Here is a 27968-nt window from a genome sequence, read left to right as displayed (position 1 = left end):
CCCCCATCATCACCTCTTCCCGCTCACAAGCAGGGAAGAGTTGAGTTCTATATTTGCGATTTTGGCAGTGGGTACCCACTACCTCCCACTGCCGCTACCAGAGCCTCCAAATCGGTCCTCGCAGTGGTGTTCCCTCCAACAATCTCCCTCCAACTGTCGCCCCTCCAACAGTCGCTCCTCCAACAGTCACCCTCCAATAGTCACCCTCCAACAGTCGCCCCTCCAATAGTCACCCCTCCAACAGTCACCCTCCAACAGTCGCCTCTCTAACAGTCACCCTCCAACAGTCAGTGTGATTGGCTGAATCATCATATATGTAGTATCTCTGTATGGACATAGATATGTCTTATCTCTTGCGTGTGTGTGTGTGTGTGTGTGTGTGTGTGTGTACATAGATATGTCTCATCTCTTGCCTATGTGTGTGTGTGCGTGTGTGTGTGTGTGTATGTGTGTGTGTGTGTGTGTGTGTACATAGATATGTCTCATCTCTTGCCTATGTGTGTGTGTGTGTGTGTGTGTGTGTGTGTGTACATAGATATGTCTCACCTCCTGCCTGTGTGTGTGTGTGTGTGTGTGTGTGTGTGTGTGTGTGTGTGTGTGTGTGCGCGCGCGCCAGCTTAACTCAAGAATAACATATTGTCAAGATTATCCAATAAATTCCCTCAGATATATTGCCGTATTTTCCTTTGCATCTGGAGGTGTTGGTGGTAATTACCATCCGTCGTACATATGCATCACGTCCCACAAAACGCTGCTACATTTCCCACTGTGTGTGTGTGTTGATGGTCGAGGGCCAGCTGTCCTGTCAGTGCGACCCTTGAGCACGACGGTATACGACCCTTGAGCACGACGGTACGACCCTTGAGCACGATGGTATTCGACCCTTGACCACGACGGTGCGACCCTTGATCACGATGGTACGACCCTTGTGTATGACGACCTGGCCTCCGACCAGACTCTTAAGGGGTCGTACCGTCGTGCTCAAGGGTCGTACCGTCGTGCTCAAGGGTCGTACCGTCGTGCTCAAGGGTCTTACCGTCGTGCTCAAGGCTCGCACCGCCGTGCTCAAGGGTAGTACCGTCGTGCTCAAGGATCGTACCGTCATGCTCAAGGGTCGAACCGTCGTGCTCAAGGGTCGTACCGTCGTGCTCAAGGGTCGTACCGTCGTGCTCAAGGGTCGTACCGTCATGCTCAAGGGTCGTACCGTCGTGCTCAAGGGTCGAACCGTCATGCTCAAGGGCCGTACCGTCGTGCTCAAGGGTCGTATACCATCGTGCTCAAGGGCCGTACCGTCGTGTTCAAGGGCCGTACCGTCGTGCTCAAGGGTCGTATACCATCGTGTTCAAGGGTCGTACCGTCGTGCTCAAGGGTCGTAACGTCGTGATCAAGGGCCGTACCGTCGTGCTCAAGGGTCGTATACCATCGTGCTCAAGGGTCTTTACGTCGTGCTCAAGGGTCGTAACGTCGTGCTCAAGGGTGGTGGAGCCACACTTGACCTTATGGTTAATAACCTCCTCTGTATACAAGTGTTACATTTACGTCTTTCTTTTCTTTTACAGGTACGATCATGGCGCGGCCGTGGTAGACAGCGACTCAAGCAGGAGGTAAACTACACATCACACAGTAGATACTGACTAATGGGTAGATGTAGCGTGAAGGTAGACGGGACGGTAGATCCACCATGGTGCATTCTGACCATCTCGTGTGGTAAGGAGTTATGCGATGGTACGTGGTCGGGTCAACGGTACAGTGATGGTGGGGTACAGAGGGTACAGACTCACCAGGACGGTACAGGGGTGTGGTACCGGAGATGGTGACTCGAACCTGTACTGTAGTGTAAAGTAGTTGTTAAGTAGAGAGACAGAACATATAAGTACGTTAGAATACTTCAGCATAGCACATATAGTACAATAGAATGTAATTCATCCTGAGGATAAAGTATAAGTACATTAGAATACTTCAGCATTGTACATATAGTACAGTAGAATGTAATTAGTCAGGATAGAGTGTAAGTACATTAGAATACTTCAGCATTGTACATATAGTACAGTAGAATGTAATTAGTCAGGATAGAGTGTAAGTACGTTAGAATACTTCAGCATTGTACATATAGTACAGTAGAATGTAATTCATCCTTAGGATAAAATACATGCCAATTTGAAGCATACAGAATCATCTGGTGTTTGTGTGTAGTGATGAACACAGCCATGCTTGTAATATTGTCTGCTTGGTGTTTGATGTCGAAAGCTGGATATCTCGTGGAGGCCAGGCCTCAAACAAAACACAAATAGGACCGTAAAACTAAGAGATAAGGAGGTAAGACAGAAAGTCATATTAGAATTTTACATAACGTATATATATATATATATATATATATATATATATATATATATATATATATATATATATATATATATATATATATGTATATATATATATATATATATATATATATATATATATATATATATATATATATATATATATATATATTCGAGCTGGACCACCATTTTATCCATGTCATCTGATTTAGGTAACCACACAGTGTCATCTGCATATAGCAGCTGTCATCAGATGTTGGTACTGGTTATTATAGCACTTTCTTACGGTGGACCCCCATTTTTTTTTTTTTTTTTACCATCGTCCATGCGTGTAAGGTTGACCCTTCCGCTGGTGTCTTCTCCGTGTCTCTCAACCTTGGTATGTCATCGACGCGCGTACTTTGCTGATATTCTCTCTCTCTCTCTCTCTCTCTCTCTCTCTCTCTCTCTCTCTCTCTCTCTCTCTCTCTCTCTCTCTCTCTCTCTCTCTCTCTCTCTCTCTCCCCACTCATAATCTCCCCCCCCTCTCTCCCCACTCCACCAGACTTCAGCACTCCTCCCCAGTGTATCGCTCCACCTCCCCACCGCACCTGGGAACCGACTCGAAACTCCCAATGGAATTGAGTGTTTAATTTGGTGTCCCAGATATGAATAAAGATGGACGGGGTGGGGGAACCCTCGTCTTCCAGGAATCATCTTCCAGGAAGATAATTCCCTGCTTTCCAGACAGAGCCTAGAAAGGAAAGAAGCTGCTTGTACCTGAAGAGCCGCGTCATCGATTGGCCCTCCAGACTTCTCGCGAGCTTTTATGGATTTGCATCTTTCTTTTTATTTACAAACGTATTTTTGTTTTCTCTGTTGTACGTACGTGTGTGTGTGTGTGTTTGAGTTATTGCCAGTGTATTGTACGTACAGTGATTCAGTTGTCATATATATATATATATATATATATATATATATATATATATTTGAGCACTCACTCTTATCCCCTTTGCCTTTGTACAATGGCACTATGCACGCATTCCGCCAATCCTCAGGCACCTCACCATGAGTCATACATACATTAAATAACCTTACCAACCAGTCAACAATACAGTCACCCCCTTTTTTAATAAATTCCACTGCAATACCATCCAAACCTGCTGCCTTGCCGGCTTTCATCTTCCGCAAAGCTTTTACTACCTCTTCTCTGTTTACCAAATCATTTTCCCTAACCCTCTCACTTTGCACACCACCTCGACCAAAACACCCTATATCTGCCACTCTGTCATCAGACACATTCAACAAATTACAGAGGTATAAGTTTGTTGAGTATTCCTGGTAAATTATATGGGAGGGTATTGATCGAGAGGGTGAAGGCATGTACAGAGCATCAGATTGGGGAAGAGCAGTGCGGTTTCAGAAGTGGTAGAGGATGTGTGGATCAGGTGTTTGCTTTGAAGAATGTATGTGAGAAATACTTAGAAAAGCAAATGGATTTGTATGTAGCATTTATGGATCTGGAGAAGGCATATGATAGAGTTGATAGAGATGCTCTGTGGAAGGTATTAAGAATATATGGTGTGGGAGGCAAGTTGTTAGAAGCAGTGAAAAGTTTTTATCGAGGATGTAAGGCATGTGTACGTGTAGGAAGAGAGGAAAGTGATTGGTTCTCAGTGAATGTAGGTTTGCGGCAGGGGTGTGTGATGTCTCCATGGTTGTTTAATTTGTTTATGGATGGGGTTGTAAGGGAGGTAAATGCAAGAGTCCTGGAAAGAGGGGCAAGTATGAAGTCTGTTGGGGATGAGAGAGCTTGGGAAGTGAGTCAGTTGTTGTTCGCTGATGATACAGCGCTGGTGGCTGATTCATGTGAGAAACTGCAGAAGTTGGTGACTGAGTTTGGTAAAGTGTGTGGAAGAAGAAAGTTGAGAGTAAATGTGAATAAGAGCAAGGTTATTAGGTACAGTAGGGGTGAGGGTCAAGTCAATTGGGAGGTGAGTTTGAATGGAGAAAAACTGGAGGAAGTGAAGTGTTTTAGATATCTGGGAGTGGATCTGTCAGCGGATGGAACCATGGAAGCGGAAGTGGATCATAGGGTGGGGGAGGGGGCGAAAATTTTGGGAGCCTTGAAAAATGTGTGGAAGTCGAGAACAGTATCTCGGAAAGCGAAAATGGGTATGTTTGAGGGAATAGTGGTTCCAACAATGTTGTATGGTTGCGAGGCGTGGGCTATGGATAGAGGTGTGCGCAGGAGGATGGATGTGCTGGAAATGAGATGTTTGAGGACAATGTGTGGTGTGAGGTGGTTTGATCGAGTAAGTAACGTAAGGGTAAGAGAGATGTGTGGAAATAAAAAGAGCGTGGTTGAGAGAGCAGAAGAGGGTGTTTTGAAATGGTTTGGGCACATGGAGAGAATGAGTGAGGAGAGATTGACCAAGAGGATATATGTGTCGGAGGTGGAGGGAACGAGGAGAAGAGGGAGACCAAATTGGAGGTGGAAAGATGGAGTGAAAAAGATTTTGTGTGATCGGGGCCTGAACATGCAGGAGGGTGAAAGGAGGGCAAGGAATAGAGTGAATTGGAGTCATGTGGTATACAGGGGTTGACGTGCTGTCAGTGGATTGAATCAAGGCATGTGAAGCGTCTGGGGTAAACCATGGAAAGCTGTGTAGGTATGTATATTTGCGTGTGTGGACGTGTGTATGTACATGTGTATGGGGGGGGGGGGAGGTTGGGCCATTTCTTTCGTCTGTTTCCTTGCGCTACCTCGCAAACGCGGGAGACAGCGACAAAGTATAAAAAAAAAAAAAAAAAAAAAAAAAAAAAAAAAAAAAAAAAAAAAAAAAAAAATATATATATATATATATATATATATATATATATATATATATATATATATATATATATATATATATAAATATTTTTTTTTTTTTTTTTTTTTATACTTTGTCGCTGTCTCCCGCGTTTGCGAGGTAGCGCAAGGAAACAGACGAAAGAAATGGCCCCCCCCCATACACACGTACATACACACGTCCACACACGCAAATATACATACCTACACAGCTTTCCATGGTTTACCCCAGACGCTTCACATGCCTTGATTCAGTCCACTGACAGCACGTCAACCCCTGTATACCACATCGCTCCAATTCACTCTATTCCTTGCCCTCCTTTCACCCTCCTGCATGTTCAGGCCCCGATCACACAAAATCTTTTTCACTCCATCTTTCCACCTCCAATTTGGTCTCTCTCTTCTCCTCGTTCCCTCCACCTCCGACACATATATCCTCTTGGTCAATCTTTCCTCACTCATTCTCTCCATGTGCAATATATATATATATATGTATATATATATATATATATATTTATATATATATCGTATCTCTCCTGATGATGTGATCATTGCACGAAACTGCACTTGTGAACTTATCGTATTTCATTTCCCCGTGGACTAGAAGGAATATATATATATATATATATATATATATATATATATATATATATATATATATATATATATATATATATATACATATATATATATATATATATATATATATATATATATATATATATATATATATATATATATATATATGTATATATGTATTGTATTTCTTCCTTCATGCGAAAGAATCATGTCATAATTTCTTCCTCATTTTCTTCTTTTATCTTTTCTCCTCTTGCGTCTCCTCGTTCGCTTTCTTCCTACACTGTCTCGTCTTCCTGTCATTATCCGGCCGGAGCGCTGGGTGCAGGCGCCCTTGAGCCGCCTTGATTCAGAATCGAGTTCAGGAGGAGGAAACATTCAGACATAATTGCATTCTGTCCATATTTCTCTCTCTCTCTCTCTCTCTCTCTCTCTCTCTCTCTCTCTCTCTCTCTCTCTCTCTCTCTCTCTCTCTCTCTCTCTCTCTCTTTGTGTTGCGTTTTATAGCAATGTCTGGAGTGTGGATGTGGTGGCTGAAATCACCTATGTCTGGGGCGAGTGTGGTGGCTGAAATCTGCTATGTCTGGGGTAAGTGTGGTGCCTGAAGTCAGCTATGTCTGGGGTAAGTATGGTGGCTGAAATCAGCTATGTCTGGGGTAAGTGTGGTGGCTGAAATCTGCTATGTCTGGGGTAAGTGTGGTGCCTGAAGTCAGCTATGTCTGGGGCGAGTGTGGTGGCTGAAGTCAGCTATGTCTGGGGTAAGTGTGGTGGCTGAAATCTGCTATGTCTGGGGTAAGTGTGGTGCCTGAAGTCAGCTATGTCTGGGGCGAGTGTGGTGGCTGAAGTCAGCTATGTCTGGGGTAAGTGTGATGCCTGAAGTCAGCTATGTCTGGGGTAAGTGTGATGCCTGAAGTCAGCAAATTTTGGTTCCATGTTAGAACAAGGAAGTTTTCCTTTTTTTTATTTCATATCACGCGTTAAAACCACCAGTTTTGTAAGTGTACCGCGTTTTAAATACCTTTCTTTTTCTTTTAGTTTCTTTACGAATGATTATTTTCGTGTGTGTGTGTGTGTGTGTGTGTGTGTGTGTGTGTGTGTGTGTGTGTGTGTCTTAATCCTCGAAATTTTCCATTGATATAAGCTGTAAACACCGCTCTTACATTTGACACTTTGGAAATTCGAAATAAGTGGACGCATGGACAGTTGCTGGTTAACAATGTTGTCCAATAAAAAAGAAATGTTAATTTAACGTAATTATAATGAGATTAGGTCAGACCCTGGGGGGGGGGGGGTTGTTGGGGGAGGGAGTGGGGTTCGAACTCAGGTGAACAGCTGTCCGTTTGGCCTTGAGAATATTTTTGACTATTCTTTTCCCCTCGTTGTATTTGACTTGTGTTGATTGCTTCACAATTATCTGGTTTGGTTTCTATTGGCGTTGTTCTGTAGTCATTTCATTTCGATATTGCTCTATTTTATTTTTTCTAATAAGTTTGATAAGTTGGATGTTAGGCGGTGTCCTGTCAATTGAATGTATTAGATTTAGTTAGTAAATATTAGGCGATTTCCTGTCAATTGAGTGCATTAGATTTAGTTACTATTCACAAATGTCAATTGAGTGCATTAGATTTAATTACTATTCACAAATGCAAATGTGATGAAGGATATTCTAAGGTTTGAGTGAATTTCTTAAAAAAAAAAACCCATTTTGCATTGTGACAGTGTGAGCTGCTTTCTGGAAGCAGAGAAGAAGTGAATTTCCTTTTCAGGAGCTAATTGGTGAAGTCCAAGACGTCTGCTGTTAAAGAGTCGGGGCGTCTTGGGTATGCGAAGGTGGGCCTTTCGTCGTAGGAAACTCTGCGTGGAGTCGTAGTCTCCGTAGCGCCACAGTCTGCGACGTGGATCCGTCTACGACATGGGGGTGCGAACGCGTGGATAGGCGCGCGTCGCCCAGCGAGGAGAGAGGGAGGGAGGGAAAGGAGATGGGAGGTTAAGGGAGAGGAAAGAAGTGAATGAGGGAAAGAGATGGAAGGAACAAGAAGACATAAGGACGACCCACGAAGAGATAAACGAGAATAAGATAAATGATAAATAGGTGTGAGGGGGTTAACGAAGAGATGAAAAGAGAATGAGATAAAAGATAAATAGGTGTGAGGGGTTAACGAAGAGATAAAGAGATTAAGACAAAAGATGAATAGGTGTGAGGGGGTTAACGAAGAGATAAAGAGAACAAGATGAGAGATGAATAGGTTTGGGGTTAACGAAGAGATAAAAAAAGAATAAGATAAAAGATAAATAGGTGTGAGAGGGTTAACTAAATTATGGGTTAGAGGACAGTGGTGAAAAGAATGATGGAAGAGGAGGGTTGCAGGAGGGAGCAAGATGGAGTGGGCCACAATTAGTCTGGAAGTAGGAGGGAGAACAAGACGAGACCTAACGAGAAGGAAAGAGTGTTGGAGACTAACGAGAAGGAGGGAGAGAGTGTTGGAGACTAACGAGAAGGAGGGAGAGAGTGTTGGAGATGAACCGGACAAGAGTGTACATGTGACAATATCATTTAAAAGTGTTTTCTTTTTTTTGTAACAAAGAAACAAAAGCGAATAGCGTGATAAAGAAAGGAAATAAACAAATAAACAGAGAGTATGATATTAAAGTGTTGCTTAGGCAGTGGATGGAAAGCTAAAGGGGGGGAAATATAAGCAAATAAACAGAGAGTAAGATATGAAAGCGTTCTTGAGGCAGTGGATGGAGAGCCGAGGTAGAGCCAGTGTTTATTTTCTACTGTGAAGAAAACGGCGAGCTCGTAGACCCCAAGAAAACAGCGAGCTCGTAGACCCCTTTTCTGTGATGGCCGTGTAGTTGCGACATGCGACGCATGATTTCACCTCGTCTTCATGACTAGATCCAATCATTTCACCTCATCTTCACATGACTAAATTCCTTAATTTCACCTCATTCTTATTTTTTTCTTCTCTTTTCTCTCTCTCTCTCTCTCTCTCTCTCTCTCTCTCTCTCTCTCTCTCTCTCTCTCTCTCTCTCTCTCTCGCTGGTGTGAGGTAAGTTGAAAGACGCAGTGGGTGAGTTAGTGATAGGGTATGAATGAAGCACGGCCGGGGGTGTGGGTGGCCCCCCCCCCCAGTCCTCAGTCCTCACACACACACACACACACACACACACACACACACACACACACACACACACACACACACACATACGTGGTGTCGGTCCTCCTTACATAAGTCTATTGATCCAGTCGTCGTCTCAGCCTCAGCCACCACCACCACCGCATTTTCAGCCCTCATTCCCCCACTACACTTGAAAAAAAGATTATGCCACTCATGTCCTCCTCCCTCCCTCCTCCTCCTCCTCCACGCTCCCTCCTCTCTCTCTCTCTCTCTCTCTCTCTCTCTCTCTCTCTCTCTCTCTCTCTCTCTCTCTCTCTCTCTCTCTCTTACACCTCCCTTCCCCCTCCCTCCCTCCTCCCATTTATTTACCCGTCCCCACCGGATATTCTCTCTCTCTCTCTCTCTCTCTCTCTCTCTCTCTCTCTCTCTCTCGAAGAGAATACGTCTTTTTCTTTTTTTTTTCTTTTTTTTTGCCACCATGAAGTTGGGGTGTATATATATATATATATATATATATATATATATATATATATATTTTATTTATTTTTATTATACTTTGTCGCTGTCTCCCGCGTTTGCGTGGTAGCGCAAGGAAACAGACGAAAGAAATGGCCCAACCTCCCCCCCCCCCATACACATGTATATACATACGTCCACACACGCAAATATACATACCTACACAGCTTTCCATGGTTTACCCCAGACGCTTCACATGCCTTGCTTCAATCCACTGACAGCACGTCAACCCCGGTATACCACATCGCTCCAATTCACTCTATTCCTTGCCCTCCTTTCACCCTCCTGCATGTTCAGGCCCCGATCACACAAAATCTTTTTCACTCCATCTTTCCACCTCCAATTTGGTCTCCCTCTTCTCCTTGTTCCCTCCACCTCCGACACATATATCCTCTTGGTCAATCTTTCCTCACTCATCCTCTCCATGTGCCCAAACCATATATATATATATATATATATATATATATATATATATATATATATATATATATATATATATATATATATATATATATATATTTCACATTTATGTAACGTTGAATACACAATGTCTGATAATTTGGGGAATTAACGATGCATGTTGTAAATGTTATTAGTCTTAATTTATTTCCTTTGTCTCTTTATTGGGGTTGATTTTATATATATATATATATATATATATATATATATATATATATATATATATATATATATATATATATATATATATATGTTTCAAAATCAGGTTTATGAAATGTATATTTTTTCTTTCACATGAAGTCATTATATATATATATATATATATATATATATATATATATATATATATATATATATATATATATATATATATATATTTTACTCGAAAAGTCTAAGTTTATTCTTCAAAATAGTGTTTGATGGACGTGATATTTCGTACAAGTTCTGCTTCTAAGGGTAACTTTCTGAATTGGTTAGGTTTCATCTCTTTAAAAAGACATGAGTTGACTCCAGCATTGGTCTGCATGCGTGTGGTGTAGAAATACCTTCACAAGATTTTGTAGACAGTGTGGAAATTGATATTAGCTGACCCATAGCCTTAGATATATTTTGAGGAGTATCTTAACTGCCCTCAAATACTTGGGAAGTATCCTAACTTTGCCCCCAGATACTTGGGAAGTATCCTAACTTTGCCCCCAGATACTTGGGAAGTATCCTAACTCTGCCCCCAGATACTTGGGAAGTATCCTAACTTTGCCCCCAGATACTTGGGAAGTATCCTAACTCTGCCCCCAGATACTTGGGAAGGATCCTAACTTTGCCCCCAGATACTTGGGAAGTATCCTAACTCTGCCCCCAGATACTTGGGAAGTGTCCTAACTTAGCCCCCAGATACTTGGGAAGGATCCTAACTTTGCCCACTGTCAACAGACCAACACATCACGTAACTTGTTACATAATTCCATCACTGTGGCACAGTTTCCAAACCCTCTGTGCCCTCATCATCCACTACTACACCACTGTGGTGGGTGCGAAAGTCCACGATAGATTACTCGCCTTTTTGAGATTAAGAGAATACAAGGCTTGGCCTTTAAGCGCAAGGCTTCACCAGAGTCTCGGGCTCGTGGAAGACCATTCACACGCAAGTTTTACTTCGATAACTGGGAAATTAAAAAGTTCCCGGGGGTTTGTGTTACGGGAATTGGGTCAGCGAGAGCGTGTGTGTGTGTGTGTGAATGTAGGAAGTTGAACGGGCGAGTTAAGGCGAGGGTGGGGTGGGAGGGAAAGAGCCAGGGTGTGTAGGAGTGTGTGTGAGAGAGAGAGAGAGAGGCGTTCATCGTGTGTTGTCGTGGTGTGTTGTCGTGGTGTGTTGTCGTTTTTGTTGTCGTGGTGTGTTGTCGTGGTGTGTTGTCGTGGTGTGTTGTCGCGGTGTGTTGTCGTGGTGTGTTGTCGTGGTGTGTTGCCGTTGTGTGTTGTCGTGGTGTGTTGTCGCGGTGTGTTGTCGTGGTGTGTTGTCGTGGTGTGTTGCCGTTGTGTGTTGTCGTTGTGTGTTGTCGTGGTGTGTTGTCGTGGTGTGTTGTCGTGGTGTGTTGTCGTTGTGTGTTGTCGTGGTGTGTTGTCGTGGTGTGTTGTCGTGGTGTGTTGTCGTGGTGTGTTGTCGTGGTGTGTTGTCGTGGTGTGTTGTCGTGGTGTGTTGTCGTGTGGTGCTGATCTACCCTCTGGGGAGGAAGCCTCGCCACAGCAGCTGGGTGTGTTGTCCCTGGTCGTCTGCTGTGGGAGGCCACACCGCAGCAGGAGAAGGAGGAGGAGGAGGAGGTTTAGTGTGTGGCCGTCAGTAAAACGACAGAACAGCAGCAGTAGCGGCAGCGAGCAGCTGCAGCTGCAGCAGCAGGTGGCTATCTCGTAGTCATATGCTGTGAAGTGAGACATCCACACACACACACACACACACACACACACCACAGCAGGTGCAGGAGGTGTGTTGGCTGCCTCTACTCCTCGCCATGAGGTAGACTTCTACCTCATCTCACAGGGATGGAGGCACCATCTTCACCTACCTCACTTGATTAATGATTTTTAACTCCTGCAAGGAGGGAGCGGCGGGCGTGGGGCGGCCTCCTCCTCCTCTTCCTCCTCCTCCTCCTCTTCCTCTTCCTCCTCCTCCTCCTCCTCCTCCGCCTCCTCCTCCTCCGCCTCCTCCTCCTCCTTCTCTTCCTCCTCCTTCTCTTCTTCCTCCTCCTTCTCTTCCTCCTCCTCCTCCTCCTCCTCCTCCTAATATAACAGGGGGGGGGGGGGGGGAAGATAGCGCGACGCGTCCAGCGTCCGTCTAACACCACGTCGTATCCGAACAGTTCGGTTAACCTTCGTAATCCGGTTTACGTCGTATCCGAACAGTTCAGTTAACCTTCATAATCCGGTTTACGTCCATTAGTGTTCGAGTGTTTCCGGCCAGACACTCTCTCTCCTTGGCTTTTATCTGAGGCTAGAAATCCAGTTTACCTTCCCCCCCCCCGGTCAACCTCTCGTTTTCTTCCCCTCCGAACATCCCTCAAGTAAGAGAAAGAAAACGTCGTGTGGAGGGTTTTTTTGGGTTTTTTTTTCTGAGCGAAGGGATAATCATTTTGTTGTTGTTTACACGTGATTATGGTGATTAGGCTAGCTTCTCATTATGATTATGCTAATTACTACCTTCTCATTATAATAATGAATATTCTCACTCAAAACTCATCCTATTTATGTGGTGCCTCCTTCAACATCATCATCATCATTATCATTATCATCATTATCATAATTATCATCATCATCATCATTATCATTATCATCATTATCATTATCATAATTATCATCATCATCATCATCATTATCATCATTATCATTATCATAATTATCATCATTATCATAATCATCATTATCATAATTATCATCATTATCATTATCATAATTATCATTATCATCATCATCTTCCCTTCCTTGTCGTCCGTCCTCCATTATCCTTATCTATCACCCACAGGTTTTTTTTTTGGAATTCCATTTGCTTGATGGTGTATTCACCCGCGCTTTGACTGGGTAGTTAGATCGCCAGTCTTTGATGTCACGTGCAGACGGAGGGAGAGTGAATACGTGTGAGCTATTGCCCTGCGCTCCACCTTAATATTTGGTCAGTCATGTGCTCTCCTCTTAGTGGCACAACCTTTCGCAAAAGCATATTAAAGATTAGAAGACTTTATATATATATATATATATATATATATATATATATATATATATATATATATTTTTTTTTTTTTTTTTTTTTTTTTTTCATACTATTTGCCATTTCCCGCGTTGGCGAGGTAGCGTTAAGAACAGAGAACTGGGCCTTAGAGGGAATATCCTCACCTGACCCCCTTCTCTGTTCCTTCTTTTGGAAAATTAAAAAAAAAACAAGAAACGGGAGGATTTCCAGCCACCCGCTCCCTCCCCTTTTAGTCGCCTTCTACGACACGCAGGGAATACGTGGGAAGTATTCTTTCTCCCCTATCCCCTATATATATATATATATATATATATATCCCTGGGGATAGGGGAGAAAGAATACTTCCCACGTATTCCCTGCGTGTCGTAGAAGGCGACTAAAAGGGGAGGGAGCGGGGGGGCTGGAATCCTCCCCTCTCATTTTTTTTTTTTTTAATTTACCAAAAGAAGGAACAGAGAAGGGTGCCAGGTGAGGATATTCCCTCAAAGGCCCAGTTCTCTGTTCTTAACGCTACCTCGCTAACGCGGGAAATGGAGAATAGTTTGAAAGAAAAGAAATGTATATATATATATATATATATATATATATATATATATATATATATATATAAATATATATATATATATATATATATATATATATATATATATATATATATATATATATATATATATATATATATATATTGATTCTTGTGGCCTTGCAATGCATGAAATTATAGTCGGACTTGAACAGAAAGAACACGAAACTTGAGCATTGAGAGGCAATACAGTGGTTCAAGAGCTAAGTTCTCCCACGAACGCCCGAACTCCCCACTTGTACCGTGCTCATATATGATTACAAATGTGTAATTACAAGCACCATTGCTTCTCTCTTCGAGGCCGCACGCGGCGACCCCTCCCCACGCCTCACGCCCTTTGACCTCGAATGACCATGACCGTGTGGTCTTTGCCACTTGGTGGTTGCGGATAAGCTTCAGAAGTCCCAAGACACGGCCCTCAGACCACCTGTTCTTGGGTGGGTTACCTGCCAGCTCTCCAACCTAGAGAGTTCGTGAACATTTCCGACGATTCGTTCAGTGTGTAGGTAAGTTCCTGTCACATATATACAGAGTCTTCTTCATCAGGTCCATGTAATATCCTTCGTCTGTGTTGTCGAATGGAGACTTCTTTAACATTTCTGGCGAGTTCGTTTCGTGTTTCCGTTCACAACTACAGCATATATGGGCAGTGGCTTCAATCGGGACATTTTCTCTACATGTATGAAGGTATCTCAGGATCTTTCCCATGTAATGCCTTCAGGATTTCACTGTAGTCCATGTCCATCGTGTATGATAAAGCTATACCGTACTTCACCGAATTTACAACACTTTGGAAGTTAACTTTCAACTCTACATATATTCCCCCGCTTACTTCAGTATCCTACAGAATCCTTCAGAACCCTTCAGTCTTCCTAGTTATAGCTGACGGTCTGCTGTTCATAAATGCATGGATCAGCCTGTCATTTCAGACTTGGCAAACCCACAAGTTACGTTTCTGTCTCGATAGTCTTCTGTTTTTCTTTGATTCACAGTACTTCTATTTCTCACACCCCCACTTATGCCTTTCGAGTCAGTGCTCATTTCTCACACACCCCCACTTATGCCCTTCGAGTGGTGGTTAGCTCCTGTGTCGTGTATAGCTGCTCAATTGTACATCTCTGTGTTCCGTCGTGTTACAACACCGTTCATTAACGGGTCTGATCCCTTAACTGTAGAATGCAACACTGCTTTAATATTCTGAATGTGGGATTCAACGCCACTTGTCTTTTCCCGTGGACATTACGTGGCGCTGTTGAATTACCATGATTTGTAGCTCTGCCTCAAGGACGAGTTTCGTCTCTGATCTTCCATTTTCTTTGCTAGTTATGTCATCAGACCCCGGGCACAAGGTGATTCGATTTTCTTTATGCACTGTGTCGCGTTAGATGTGATTTAATGTCCTTGGTAATGTGTGTATGACAAAGTCGGTCTCATATTTATGGTATATATATATATATGTCCCTCTGGCTCCAGTGTTTTCCTTAGGTGACTCAGACTTATGTTCTCTTAAGTTTACCCACAACACACGCACTTTACGGCCCATAAACCTTGGGAGTAACGGCCCACAGTTCAGGGGAGATCAAAGTGTTATACAACGTGAGTGTGAAGCAATGTGTGTGACTCGGAAGCTACCATGAGAATGTGAAGCAATGTGTGTGACTCGGAAGCTACCATGAGAATGTGAAGCGATGTGTGTGACTCGGAAGCTAACATAAGTCTCGCGAGGCGAAAAGATGCTGAAGGCTGCTTCTTCGGCCGTCAAGCCACTGAGAGGCGCCATTCAAGGAATGGAAGAAAAACTTATACTTGTGGGACTTAAAGGAAGGCCATAGGTTGGTCGTATCATGAAAGACCAACCACGACCGAAGGCCACAAACGCATCGTGTGTATGGTCTTAGCAAGGAACATGCATACAGTGAGGGTGTGTATGGTCTTCGCAAGGACCATACCTGCAGTGACGGTGTGTATGGTCTTCGTAGGGACCGTATATGCTGTATGGGTGTGTATGGTCTTCGCAAGGACCATACCTGCAGTGACGGTGTGTATGGTCTTCGTAGGGACCGTATATGCTGTATGGGTGTGTATGGTCTTCGCAAGGACCATACATGCAGTGACGGTGTGTATGGTCTTCGTAGGGACCGTATATGCTGTAAGGGTGTATATGGTCTTCGCAAGGACCATACTAGCAATGAGAGCGTATGTGGCTCTAGCAAACACCATATATACATTATACAGTGAGAAACGCTGTGGTCTTAGCAAAATGGCCACAAACAGTGTAAGCGTGTATGGTCTTATCAGGGGCCATATGTACAGTGAGAGCTTCCATGGCAGTAGAAATACCTCAAAACTCCCTCAGTTGTTTAAGATGTCTCGATACGTGGTTATAACTTGCTGTCGACGGGCGAATTGACCTTGGCCTGAAGCTCACATATCCCACGAACTTATGTGAGTGGACTGTGGCGAGAGACTCGTCTCGAACCCCATTAAAAACGATCGCAAATATATATATATATATATATATATATATATATATATATATATATATATATATATATATATATATGTATATATATATATATATATATATATATATATATATATATATATATATATATATATATATATATATATTATATATTATTTTTTTTATATGTGTGTGTGTGTGTGTGTGTGTGCGTTGTTTTGGCGCAGTATATGATATCCCCTTCTAGTGGAACCCACCCCAAAAATTGGAAAAAAAAAGGAGTATTTGATTTTCGCTCGCTTATTAATAGAGACATTGATTTGATTGAAGATACGGCGATTTGATGTCTGTCTGTCCAATTTGGTCCCTCGTCAGTTTTTGGGGAAAAAGGAAAAAAAGAAATGAATAATATTTCATGTTTAGATAAGAGCTGTAATTGTGTTAGCCAGTCGCTCGCACATGGGGATGATTCCATTGTGATTGTTGTTTTTGTTGTGAGTGCCTGATCAGTATCAACTGATCGCTGGATGTCCATTGTGCGTCTGTTGTTTGTCGTCTTGTGTTTGTGTCCGTCTGTCCCTGGGTAGATGACGCTGGGTGATACGACTATCCTCGAGTTGAAGGGAGATAGATAGACTTGTCAACCTAGAATTTTCCACGAGCGCATCAGACGTTGATGGATGGTGGGTCCGACTTTGCACAAGACTCAATTACCCAGCAAAGTGTACCGGAGCAGCCCCAGACCGTTGGGGGGCGCTTGTTGTGGGGGCCCCCCCGAGTGCCCCGGCTTCCAACAGCTTGGTCGACCAACGACCACATCCTCCACCAGCAGCCTCGTCCGACCGTAGGGGGGCTTGCTTGTGTGGGTCCGTGAGTACCGCGGCCTTCCAACAGCTTGGTCGACCATCGACCAGATCCATCAACAGCCTCAGCCCATCCCGGGATGTTGGAAGGAAGTGGGGTGGTGGTTGTTGTTGAAGACTCCCAAAGACTTCGCCAGGTAGTGTGATGTCATGACTTCAAGCGCTGTTGGCTGGTCCCTTGGCGCATCTCCCGAGACATCACTTGGCCATCTTCGTGTCGTACTGGTACCCGTCCTTCCCGTCAGGCTTCTTCTGTCTTGTCAGCTCTTCAGCCCAACTTGGAAGTTCGCTTGAGGGTGTCTTTGGTACCGCAGACAGACCATAGACGGAGAGGACTACTTGGTTCTTGTATCTTCCAGGTTATGGACCATTCTTCTGTATTCTCCTCCAGGTCAGGGACCATTCTTCTACAGTCCCCTCCAGGTCATGGGCCTCTCTTCTTCTTCAGTCTCCTCCAGGTCACAGACCATTCATACTCTTCCCTCGTCTCCTTTAGTCCCGAGACCATTCTTGTCTCGCTCGCACCACCTCTTCCCTTCACCACGAGCTCATCAGTATTCACAAGTTAACATTTTCATCCGTGCCACGAACTGCCAGCACATCTGCAAATTACCCCTTACGCTGTAAATCTAGACTTGGAGTTAAGCAAGACTTATCCCCCTTTTTTTGAGAAGAGTCAGTGGAAAGTCCACGTTATTCACACTGGCCTGTGAGATCATGGCTCATTCTTTCAATTACTTAAAACCCAGATTGCTCTTCTGTTTTAGGGGATTAAAACTTAAAAAAAAAAACGGCTTACGTGTGTTGGTGTGTATGTGTCGTAATGATGTGTTAAACGTAGGGTTTTGTTAGATCCTTGTGGGGTGTTATCCTTCACGATGCGTTCTGTCCTCTTTGAGATAGATTTATGTAGAATAAGATGATGAAGTGGGGGGAAGTTATGGTGATGTATGAGAGAGAGAGAGAGAGAGAGAGAGAGAGAGAGAGAGAGAGAGAGAGAGAGAGAGAGAGAGAGAGAGAGAGAGAGAGATTTTATCTTCTTTGTGACCTAATGTCTTGACTTGGATAGTCTCTTCTTTGCCGGGTTTGTGCAATAATCACTTTCATTTCTCTTAACATATTTACAGTTCCAAATGTACTTTAAGAATATATGTAATACCATCACTAAAGTGAATTAGATGATCACCCGTTGCTTGTAGCGTTTTGTATAATGTAGGTGAGGGTAAAAGGACTGGACCTCGTATTTGCGGTTTGTAGGTTGTCGTAAAGGTACTTGAGATGGTAGATTAACACAACCCCCCGTTGTATTAAGTCTGGTATTAAGCTTGGGATGGGTAAAAAGGTAGCAAAAGGGGGAGAAAAGAAACTGTAAACTGGAAGACCAAGAAGATGGGTTGGTTCTACGACCCTGGCCACGCAGAGGAATTGATTGATAGACGTTGCCTCGCTGTGTGTGTGTGTGTGTGTGTGTGTGTGTGTGTGTGTGTTGGCCTGAGCATTAGGGTGCGTCCCTGGGAGGGAAGGAGGGAGGCCTTATGCTGTTTATGGTGCCCCGTGCCATGGCATGGGGGAGATATAGTGTGTTGGAGTGGGGCTGAGGAAAAGGTGTGTTGGAGTGGGATTGAGGGAGAGTGTGTTAGGGAGGCTGAGGAAGAGTGCGTTGGTGGAGGCTGAGGAAGTGTGTGTGTTGGAGAAGGTGAGGAAGAGTGTGTTAGAGGGACTAAGTGTGTTGAAGAAGAATGTGGAGGGCAAGAAGAGCGTGTTGGAGAGGCTGGGGAAGAGTGTGGAGGAGTTGAGTGTGTTGAAGAGGCTAGGGAAGAGTGTGAATGAGATAAAAGAGGTGTGTGTGTGTGTGTGTGTGTGGAATAGGTAGAAGGGGGTCTGTAAAGCAAGTGGGAGAGAGGTGGTAAAGTGTTCATGACTTTCTACCATCACTAGTAAAGTGTTCAACTTTAACCATCACCCGTAAAGTGTTTGTCACTTTCTACCATCACTAGTAAAGTGTACCTCACTTGAGGGAAGTGTGTCTCTCTGGGACACTGTGGGTATGGTCGATTGAAACACTTAAAGTAGATTAACATGTGACGTAATTAGGTTAATTGAAGACGCCCAGTTAATTATGCCGTAGTTACAGGATACATCATATCGGTGCAGGGTTTGGCTGCTGTGTGTGTAGGAGTGTGTGAGGTTAATTAGTCTTTGCCAGGATAGGCCATTAATCTGAAGTTAGGGATGTTAATTAACCAGGCGCACACATGAATTATTTTGTGGGGGTTACGTACCCAGCGCTTCCTTGCCTTAACTGGGGAAGTGTTAAAAAGGTGTGAGCACATTAACTTAAAGGACATAGAGTGAACCCATTAACTTAAGTCGTGGACACAGAGTGAGCACATTAACTTAAAGGACAAAGAGTGAACCCATTAACTTAAGTCGTGGACACAGAGTGAGCACATTAACTTAAAGGACATAGAGTGAGCACGTTAACTCCTAAGAACATTACTAATGAATGAAAAGCTATAGGTCCATTAACCAAACTGTGTCATTGATGAATGAAGACATATGGTATTAAAATTAGGGTCCATTAACCAAAGCCTATCATTGATGACAGAACAAAAAAGTCATTAACCATGAGATTCGAGTCCATTAACCTAAAGACATCAGTTATGAAGTTAACCACGGGCATGGGGGTCATTAATGATCCAGGGACGTTTAAATTAACTGTTTAAACTGAGCTTCATTAAACGTTGTGTTTAGGAAGGATAATTAACCTGCTTCATTAACTAGTATCCTGTGTGTGTGGTGCTGGATTTAATTTAAATTTCTTATTTTGATTACATCGTTGCGTTTTATAAATATTATATATATATATATATATATATATATATATATATATATATATATATATATATATATATATATATATAAATTTTTTCTTTCTTTTTCATACACATTCGCCATTTCCCGCGTTAGCGAGGTAACGTATATATATATATATATATATATATATATATATATATGTGTATATATATATATATATGTCTTTTCTAGAGAAGAAAAATATATATGGCTTTGGCAGCATATTTTAATTTCCATATCGCGTACAAATGGTAATTATCAGATGAAATGATTATATTGCAGTCTCACGTCTCCCCCATATATAGGGGATGGTTGTGACTTTGTGATTAAAATCTGACGAGATCATTAATATTAAACATGTTTGCGATGAGCGTAATTATGCACGGCGTGTCCGTCATACCAAAAGAAAAAAAGAACTGATTCGTGGACAATGCAATATGTGTGTGAGAGAGAGAGAGAGAGAGAGAGAGAGAGAGAGAGAGAGAGAGAGAGAGAGAGAGAGAGAGAGCTACTGAAGTGCTGACTCGCAGGAGAGAGAGAGTGAGAGAATCTCTCTCTCTCTCTCTCTCTCTCTCTCTCTCTCTCTCTCTCTCTCTCTCTCTCTCTCTCCCCCTCTCTCTCTCGCTCCCCACGCCATTCTTAACCTTATCTTTTTTCTCTCAGTTTTCAGCCACTTGACACTTAGGATTAGATGTGATATACTTCATTATGATATACTTCATTATGGACTTCAAATATACTTCATTATGGATCACATATATATATCGAGGTCGCCTGTGATGCCGAATATTCTGAAATATATGCTGTATTTGAGGCAGAGTTGCCTGTGGGAATACCCAGCCTGTATTCTATTTTGGTGAACGAGTTTGTGTGGAGGTTGTAAATTGAAGGGGTTTTTTTTACGTCTTTGTTTTGTTTATTTTACACCTGAGATTAAACCGCGAGGAGATTTTCACTCTCGCTCCTCATATCTAGTGGCGAACGTGGCTCTCTCTCTCTCTCTCTCTCTCTCTCTCTCTCTCTCTCTCTCTCTCTCTCTCTCTCTCTCTCTATCTATCTATCTATCTATCTATCTATCTATCTATCTCTGCGAGACAGCACTTCACTCTCTCTCTCTCTATCTTTATCTCTATCTATCTATATATCTATCTATCTATATCTATTTGTCTATCTCTGCTAGACAGCACTTCACACTCTCTCTCTCTCTCTCTCTCTCTCTCTCTCTCTCTCTCTCTCTCTCTCTCTCTCTCTCTCTCACTATCTATCTATCTGTTTATCTATCTCAGCGAGTCAGCACGTCAGTAGCTGTCAGGTGTCATCCCTGGCCCCCCCGAACCCCACCCTCCCCACCCCACCTATTTTCATCATTCCACGATGGTACAATCTCTCTCCCGTCTCGCTCTTTGGACAACAACAACAGCACGTCACTTCACGCCACCTTTCTCGTCGTTCCGTATCTGTCCCCTGCGGTGGGCGCTACGCGCTAACCCACACCCACCACCCCTAACCCCCCCAGACTCTTGTGAGAACATCTCGCCCTACGTACATCTCGCACACACACACACACACACACACACACACACAAAGGTCAGGATATGTAAGTAATCCCGTTTTCTTATTCCCTTTGCGTCGTTCTTCCCTCTCCTCGTTTTCATTCATTGTGTCTGTGCGTCCTGGGTTGTGTGGGCAGGTGGCGTCCATCCCTTGAGTACGACGGTACGACCCTTGGCCCCCAGCGATATGATTATACGTGTTTTGACCTGTAATGGCCTGCGTTGACGCCAGGCCGTCTTACACAAGGGGGTCGTACCGTCGTGCTCAAGGGTCGTACCGTCGTGATCAAGGGTCGTACCGTCGTGATCAAGGGTCGTACCGTCGTGATCAAGGGTCGTACCGTCGTGATCAAGGGTCGTACCGTCGTGGTCAAGGGTCGTATCGTCGTGGTCAAGGGTCGTACCGTCGTGCTCAAGGGTCGTACCGTCGTGCCCGAGGGTTTTGAAGCGTATCCACATGTTCTTTAAGCTTCTAATAATAGTAGTAATAATGATAGTAATGATAATGACAATAATAATGATAATAATAATAATGATAGAAATATTTTTTTTTTCAATTTTCCAAAAGAAGGAACAGAGAATTGGGCCAGGTGAGGGTATTCCCTCAAAGGCCCAGTCCTCTGTTCTTAACGCTACCTCGCTAATGCGGGAAATGGCGAATAGTTTGAAAGAAAAAGAAAAAAGAAATAGTAATGATGATGATAATAATAATAATGATAATAATAATGATAATAATAATAATAATAATAATAATAATAATAATAGTATTACTGCTGTTATTATTATCATTATTATTTTGCTATTATCATTATTATTTTTATCATTATTATCATTATCATTATTATTTGCAACTTTCTAAATCACATTATCTATCTCATCTTAAGTTTTAGCATTAGTTATTAAAAATCATATATTTCTCGTGTATAACAATGATGATAATATCCCTTTCCAGAACCATGTTCAAAGTGCACTTCATATCTTAGTTCTTAAAACATTTGTACGCACTCTTTCGTCAATTATTTGACTGTATTGCGTATGTACATTAAATCATACACAAATATATTGCCAAGATCCTAACCTTGGGTTAGCGAAGTGTAAAAGGGGGTTTCCCAGTATTACCCTTACGCTGGTGTTCGTCACACGTAACGAGGTGGTTTAAGGAAGTGAATTGGTCCTTTTTGATCTCTGGTCATTGCCTCAGTGTTTACAGTCTGGACCCTCAGTTTCGCGCCACACACCAGCGAAGGAGGAGCAGGAGCAGGGCTCGCTCGCTCGCTCCTTGGATAGAAATTGGTGTGTGTATATATATATATATATATATATATATACTTGTTTATATATACTTTGTGTTATTGTGGATCCTGCCAGTGTGGTGGTTGAGGGACAGCTGTATCTTGGAAGGTTTTTGATTCCCTTACTGCACATATTCGAAGCGTCTATTGCCACTGAAGAACTCGAGGTGGGAGGATCGTGGTGTTTGATGCTGGTGAAGAAAGGTGAGGTGTGAGGAGGTGTGTGGGTGGGTGTGTGTCTGCGTTCCCCACTTTCTACAAACTTCGTGCTACAGGTGAGGTATGATTTTTCGTATGCTGAGCAGCCGAGGTGAGGTATGGTTTTCGTATGCTAATTAGCCTAGGTGAGGTATGATTTTCGTATGCTAATTAGCCTAGGTAAGGTATGATTTTCGTATGCTGAGTAGCCCCAGGTGAGGTATGATTTTCGTATGCTGAGTAGCCTAGGTGAGGTATGATTTACGTATGCTGAGTAGCCTAGGTGAGGTATGATTTTCGTATGCTGAGTAGCCTAGGTGAGGTATGATTTTCGTATGCTGAGTAGCCGAGGTGAGGTATGATTTTCGTTTGATGATTAGCCTAGGTGAGGTATGATTTTCGTATGGTGAGTAGCCTAGGTAAGGTATGATTTACGTATGCTGAGTAGCCCCAGGTGAGGTATGATTTTCGTATGCTGAGTAGCCCCAGGTGAGGTATGATTTTTCGTGTGCTGAGTAGCCGAGGTGAGGTATGATTTTCGTATGCTAATTAGCCTAGGTGAGGTATGATTTTCGTATGCTGAGTAGCCACAGGTGAGGTATGATTTTCGTATGCTGAGTAGCCCCAGGTGAGGTATGATTTTCGTATGCTGAGTAGCCGAGGTGAGGTATGATTTTCGTATGCTAATTAGCCTAGGTGAGGTATGATTTTCGTATGCTGAGTAGCCACAGGTGAGGTATGATTTTCGTATGCTGAGTAGCCCCAGGTGAGGTATGATTTTCGTATGCTGAGTAGCCGAGGTGAGGTATGATTTTCGTATGCTAATTAGCCTAGGTGAGGTATGATTTACGTATGCTGAGTAGCCCCAGGTGAGGTATGATTTTCGTATGCTAATTAGCCTAGGTAAGGTATGATTTACGTATGCTGAGTAGCCCCAGGTGAGGTATGATTTTCATATGCTTGATTTAGCTTATCATTCCCTCGAGGCAGTGTTCGTGATATCTCTGCGCATTGGTGTATGATAGCAGTGCCGCATGATAGCAGTGCATGACGTGTATGATGACTCAATATGTCTCTCGTGTGTGTGTGTGTGTGTGTGTGTGTGTGTCTCTTACTAGTTTGAGACACCAGGTGTAGAGATCTTCCAAAGTCTCTTCGAAGGCCAGGGTGGGCGGCGTACCTTCGCCCTTACGGTGGTCAAGTTAAACGCGTTTGTGGCTCGGGTTTACAGGAGGTGGTAGACGACCCTTAGTCGTTTGCTGTATGCCCGTGTGTAGTTAAGATATACACCTTGCGCGTGTAGGTCTGAACGTGGGATCCATTATGATTCGTCGGTCTTGCCAAGGTTACAGGTGTATTTACCATCTGCGCTCACAAGGCTGTGTGGGAGACATGGAGTTCACGCTGCCGGCTCTCTGTGTGTGTGTGTGTGTGTGTGTGTGTGTGTGTGTTTATCTTTGCCCTATAGTAAACTGGATAATTATTCTTTGCCCTATAGTAAGCTGGGGGGGGGGATAATTACCCCATCAGTATGCGTTTACGCACGGACGGTTGTGCGTATTGTAAACCGGTAGTTTGCGGAGTTTAGCCTCATTCGACGCGTGTGGTGCAATGACAGGTTTAGATCAAGGTTATGGATGTGTTATAATCAATTAGGAAAATTGAAAGACGTTATTATTATTATTACTACTACTATTATTATCAATGTTATTAGTCGTAGTCTTATATACCAGGAGCATGTTCTGTTTAAGCGAGTCCTATATATGAGATAGCTTGTATCTTGGATATAAACGAGCAGTTTTTGACTTATTTTGTGAAAATCTGAAACGATGGAGAACAATGTATTGTGTGTATCTATTCTACCAGTGGAACAGTTGATCGCACTGGCCAATCCTGATATGGAGCGTTCCTGATTGGTAGATGGGATTGGTTCCCCCTCAAATAGCCTGCGGGGATTAGGTTGTTAACTGCCTAACGAGGGAATTGCTCTCGCCTTAACCTTCGACCTCGTCCGTGTCAGGTGCAAGTTAGGCATACGCCAGATAAGAATGCTTATCTTGACGGTACGACCCTTGAGCACGGCGGTACGACCCTTGAGCACGGCGGTACGACCCTTGAGCACGACGGTATGACCCTTGAGCACGACGATACGACCCTTGACCACGGTGGTACGACCCTTGAGCACGACGGTGCGACCCTTGAGCACGACGGTGCGACCCTTGAGCACGACGGTACGACCCTTGAGCACGACGGTACGACCCTTGAGCACGACGGTGCGACCCTTGAGCACGGCGGTACGACCCTTGAGCACGACGGTATGACCCTTGAGCTCGGCGTTACGACCCTTGAGCACGACGGTACGACCCTTGAGCACGGCGGTACGACCCTTGAGCACGGCGGTACGACCCTCGAGCACGGCGGTACGACCCTTGAGCACGGCGGTACGACCCTTGAGCACGGCGGTACGACCCTTGAGCACGACGGTATGACCCTTGAGCTCGGCGTTACGACCCTTGAGCACGACGGTACGACCCTTGAGCACGGCGGTACGACCCTTGAGCACGGCGGTACGACCCTTGAGCACGGCGGTACGACCCTTGAGCACGGCGGTACGACCCTTGAGCACGACGGTACGACCCTTGAGCACGGCGGTACGACCCTTGAGCACGGCGGTACGACCCTTGAGCACGGCGGTACGACCCTTGAACACGACGGTGCGACCCTTGAGCACGACGGTACGACCCTTGAGCACGACGGTATGACCCTTGAGCACGACGGTATGACCCTTGAGCACGGCGGTACGATCCTTGAGCACGACGGTACGATCCTTGAGCACGACGTTACGACCCTTGAGCACGACGATACGACCCTTGAGCACGACGATACGACCATTGAGCACGACGGTACTACATGCTTCGTGTATGGCCATCTTCAGTGTGTAGAAAGTCACTTAGCAAGTCAACATGAATATTAATCAGAACTCGTGTGTCATGTGTTTGTGACTCTGTGTTGATTTACCTTTTCTTCATCTCGGGTGATTCATATTGCAAATGCAACCTCGGACTCTACACTGTATTGTCTCTTGGTAATTCAAGAATCGTCAGTAACTGTCTTTGAATATATTCCAGATTAATGTCTAACTTAAACTAGAGATATACAATTAACAGCGGTCTGATTTGTGATCTTATACCACCCTCTGTAGACTGTGATGTAAGCAAATTGAAATTGAAAAAATAAAATGTCTAAACCTGCTAAATTAACATAATATTTGATATGCAAATAATGTTAACATGCGTCTTGGCAAGTTAGGAGACTGAATAAGTTAGAGATTTGCTCTGAGTATGCAGGCATTGAAACTGTGAAGTTTGATTGCAATATCTATATATATATATATTTTCTTTTTTTTCTTTCAAACTATTCGCCATTTCCCGCATTAGCGAGGCAGCGTTAAGAACAGAAGACTGAGCCTTTGAGGGACTACCCTCACCTGGCCCAATTCTCTGTTCCTTCTTTTGGAAAATTAAAAAAAAAACGAGAGGGGAGGATTTCCAGCCCCCCGCTCCCTCCCCTTTTAGTCGCCTTCTACGACACGCAGGGAATACGTGGGAAGTATTCTTGCTCCCCTATCCCCAGGGTTAATATAAATATATATATATATATATATATATATATATATATATATATATATATATATATATATATATATATTTTTTTTTTTTTTTCTTTCTTTGTCGCTGTCTCCCGCGTTTGCGAGGTAGCGCAAGGAAACAGACGAAAGAAATGGCCCAACCCACCCCCATACACATGTATATACATACGTCCACACACACAAATATACATACCTACACAGCTTTTGCATAAAACGACAGGAACTCATAATGGGTTTTCTTGTGTACACGGATGGACCAGGGTATCCAAATGTTTTCCTTTCCGTTCTTGTAAGCTGATAGTGGCGAGTTCATGGGCCTGGTTGGTCTTCGTTCGTTCCTTTAGGAAAATGAAGCTAATTTGGCTTCGGTTATAAATTCAAATCCGCGCTTGATATCCCTGGTTGTGGGTGATGGTCGAGCCTTAGGGTGACTGTAGGTGAAGCAGACTTGTTTGAAAGCGCATGTCTAGCCAGGCATAGTTAGGCCCCAAGACTGCAGAAATTCATGACAAGACAGGATCATACAGCTTCCAAAAAAGAGAGGTTTGTTGATATTAGTAAATGAGGCAAAAGTGGTTTGTCTTCAAGAGACCTGCTAACATACGACAAGAGATTTTCCAGTTAAGGTTGTTAAAAGCGGTACTATAGATACTCTTAAACCATAGACTTGTCAAGTTCTTATATCCAAATCCACGACAGATATTATTTGCGTCGTCTTAGCCATACGAAAAGTTTATTGATTTTTATCTCTGGACGTATGTCTTTTTCTACACTTGCCACACTCATCTGTGAGTCTTTTGATCTCTTCCAAACGACCAGAGACAGGAGGCTCGTTAGGACCCCAATGATCCGTAGCTGTTTGAATTTTCTTTCTAAATGACATACGTGTTTGGTCAATGATGATTACGGAAGTGTGAGATTCGCCTCTGGAATAGAATATGAGGTTCAGTGTGAGAGGAGATGGACAGATGTGGTGAGGTGGTTGAGTGGGGTCGGGAGAGTGAGGTGGTTGAGTGGGGTCGGGAGAGGGAGGTGGTTGAATGGGGTCGGGAGAGGGAGGTGGTTGAGTGGGCTCGGGAGAGTGAGGTGGTTGAGTGGGCTCGGGAGAGGGAGGTGGTTGAGTGGGGTCGGGAGAGGGAGGTGGTTGAGTGGGGTCGGGAGAGTGAGGTGGTTGAATGGGCTCGGGAGAGGGAGGTGGTTGAGTGGGGTCGGGAGAGGGAGGTGGTTGAGTGGGGTCGGGAGAGGGAGGTGGTTGAGTGGGGTCGGGAGAGTGAGGTGGTTGAATGGGCTCGGGAGAGGGAGGTGGTTGAGTGGGCTCGGGAGAGGGAGGTGGTTGAGTGGGCTCGGGAGAGGGAGGTGGTTGAGTGGGCTCGGGTGAGGGAGGTGGTTGAGTGGGCTCGGGAGAGGGAGGTGGTTGAGTGGGCTCGGGAGAGTGAGGTGGTTCGCATTAA

General features: G+C 43.9%; 1 protein-coding gene across 4 annotated transcripts in view; it reads left to right on the top strand.

The window, feature by feature from the left end:
* LOC139757414 (uncharacterized) overlaps positions 1–27968 on the top strand; it is a 584870-nt gene that overhangs the window by 139187 nt on the left and 417715 nt on the right. For 3 of the 4 annotated variants that reach the window (XM_071677893.1, XM_071677895.1, XM_071677891.1), the window contains one exon: positions 1560–1604. The exons of the other annotated variant lie outside the window; for it this stretch is intronic. In XM_071677893.1, coding sequence (XP_071533994.1) covers positions 1560–1604 — 45 coding nt within the window. The remainder of the gene's footprint in view (positions 1–1559; positions 1605–27968) is intronic. 4 annotated transcript variants of the gene reach the window in all.

The sequence above is a fragment of the Panulirus ornatus genome, chromosome 26 (assembly GCF_036320965.1).
Source record: "Panulirus ornatus isolate Po-2019 chromosome 26, ASM3632096v1, whole genome shotgun sequence".
NCBI classification, from domain to species: Eukaryota; Metazoa; Arthropoda; class Malacostraca; order Decapoda; family Palinuridae; genus Panulirus; species Panulirus ornatus.
Note: the sequence above shows the minus strand (reverse complement) of the source record. Positions and strands in the feature narration are given on the sequence as shown.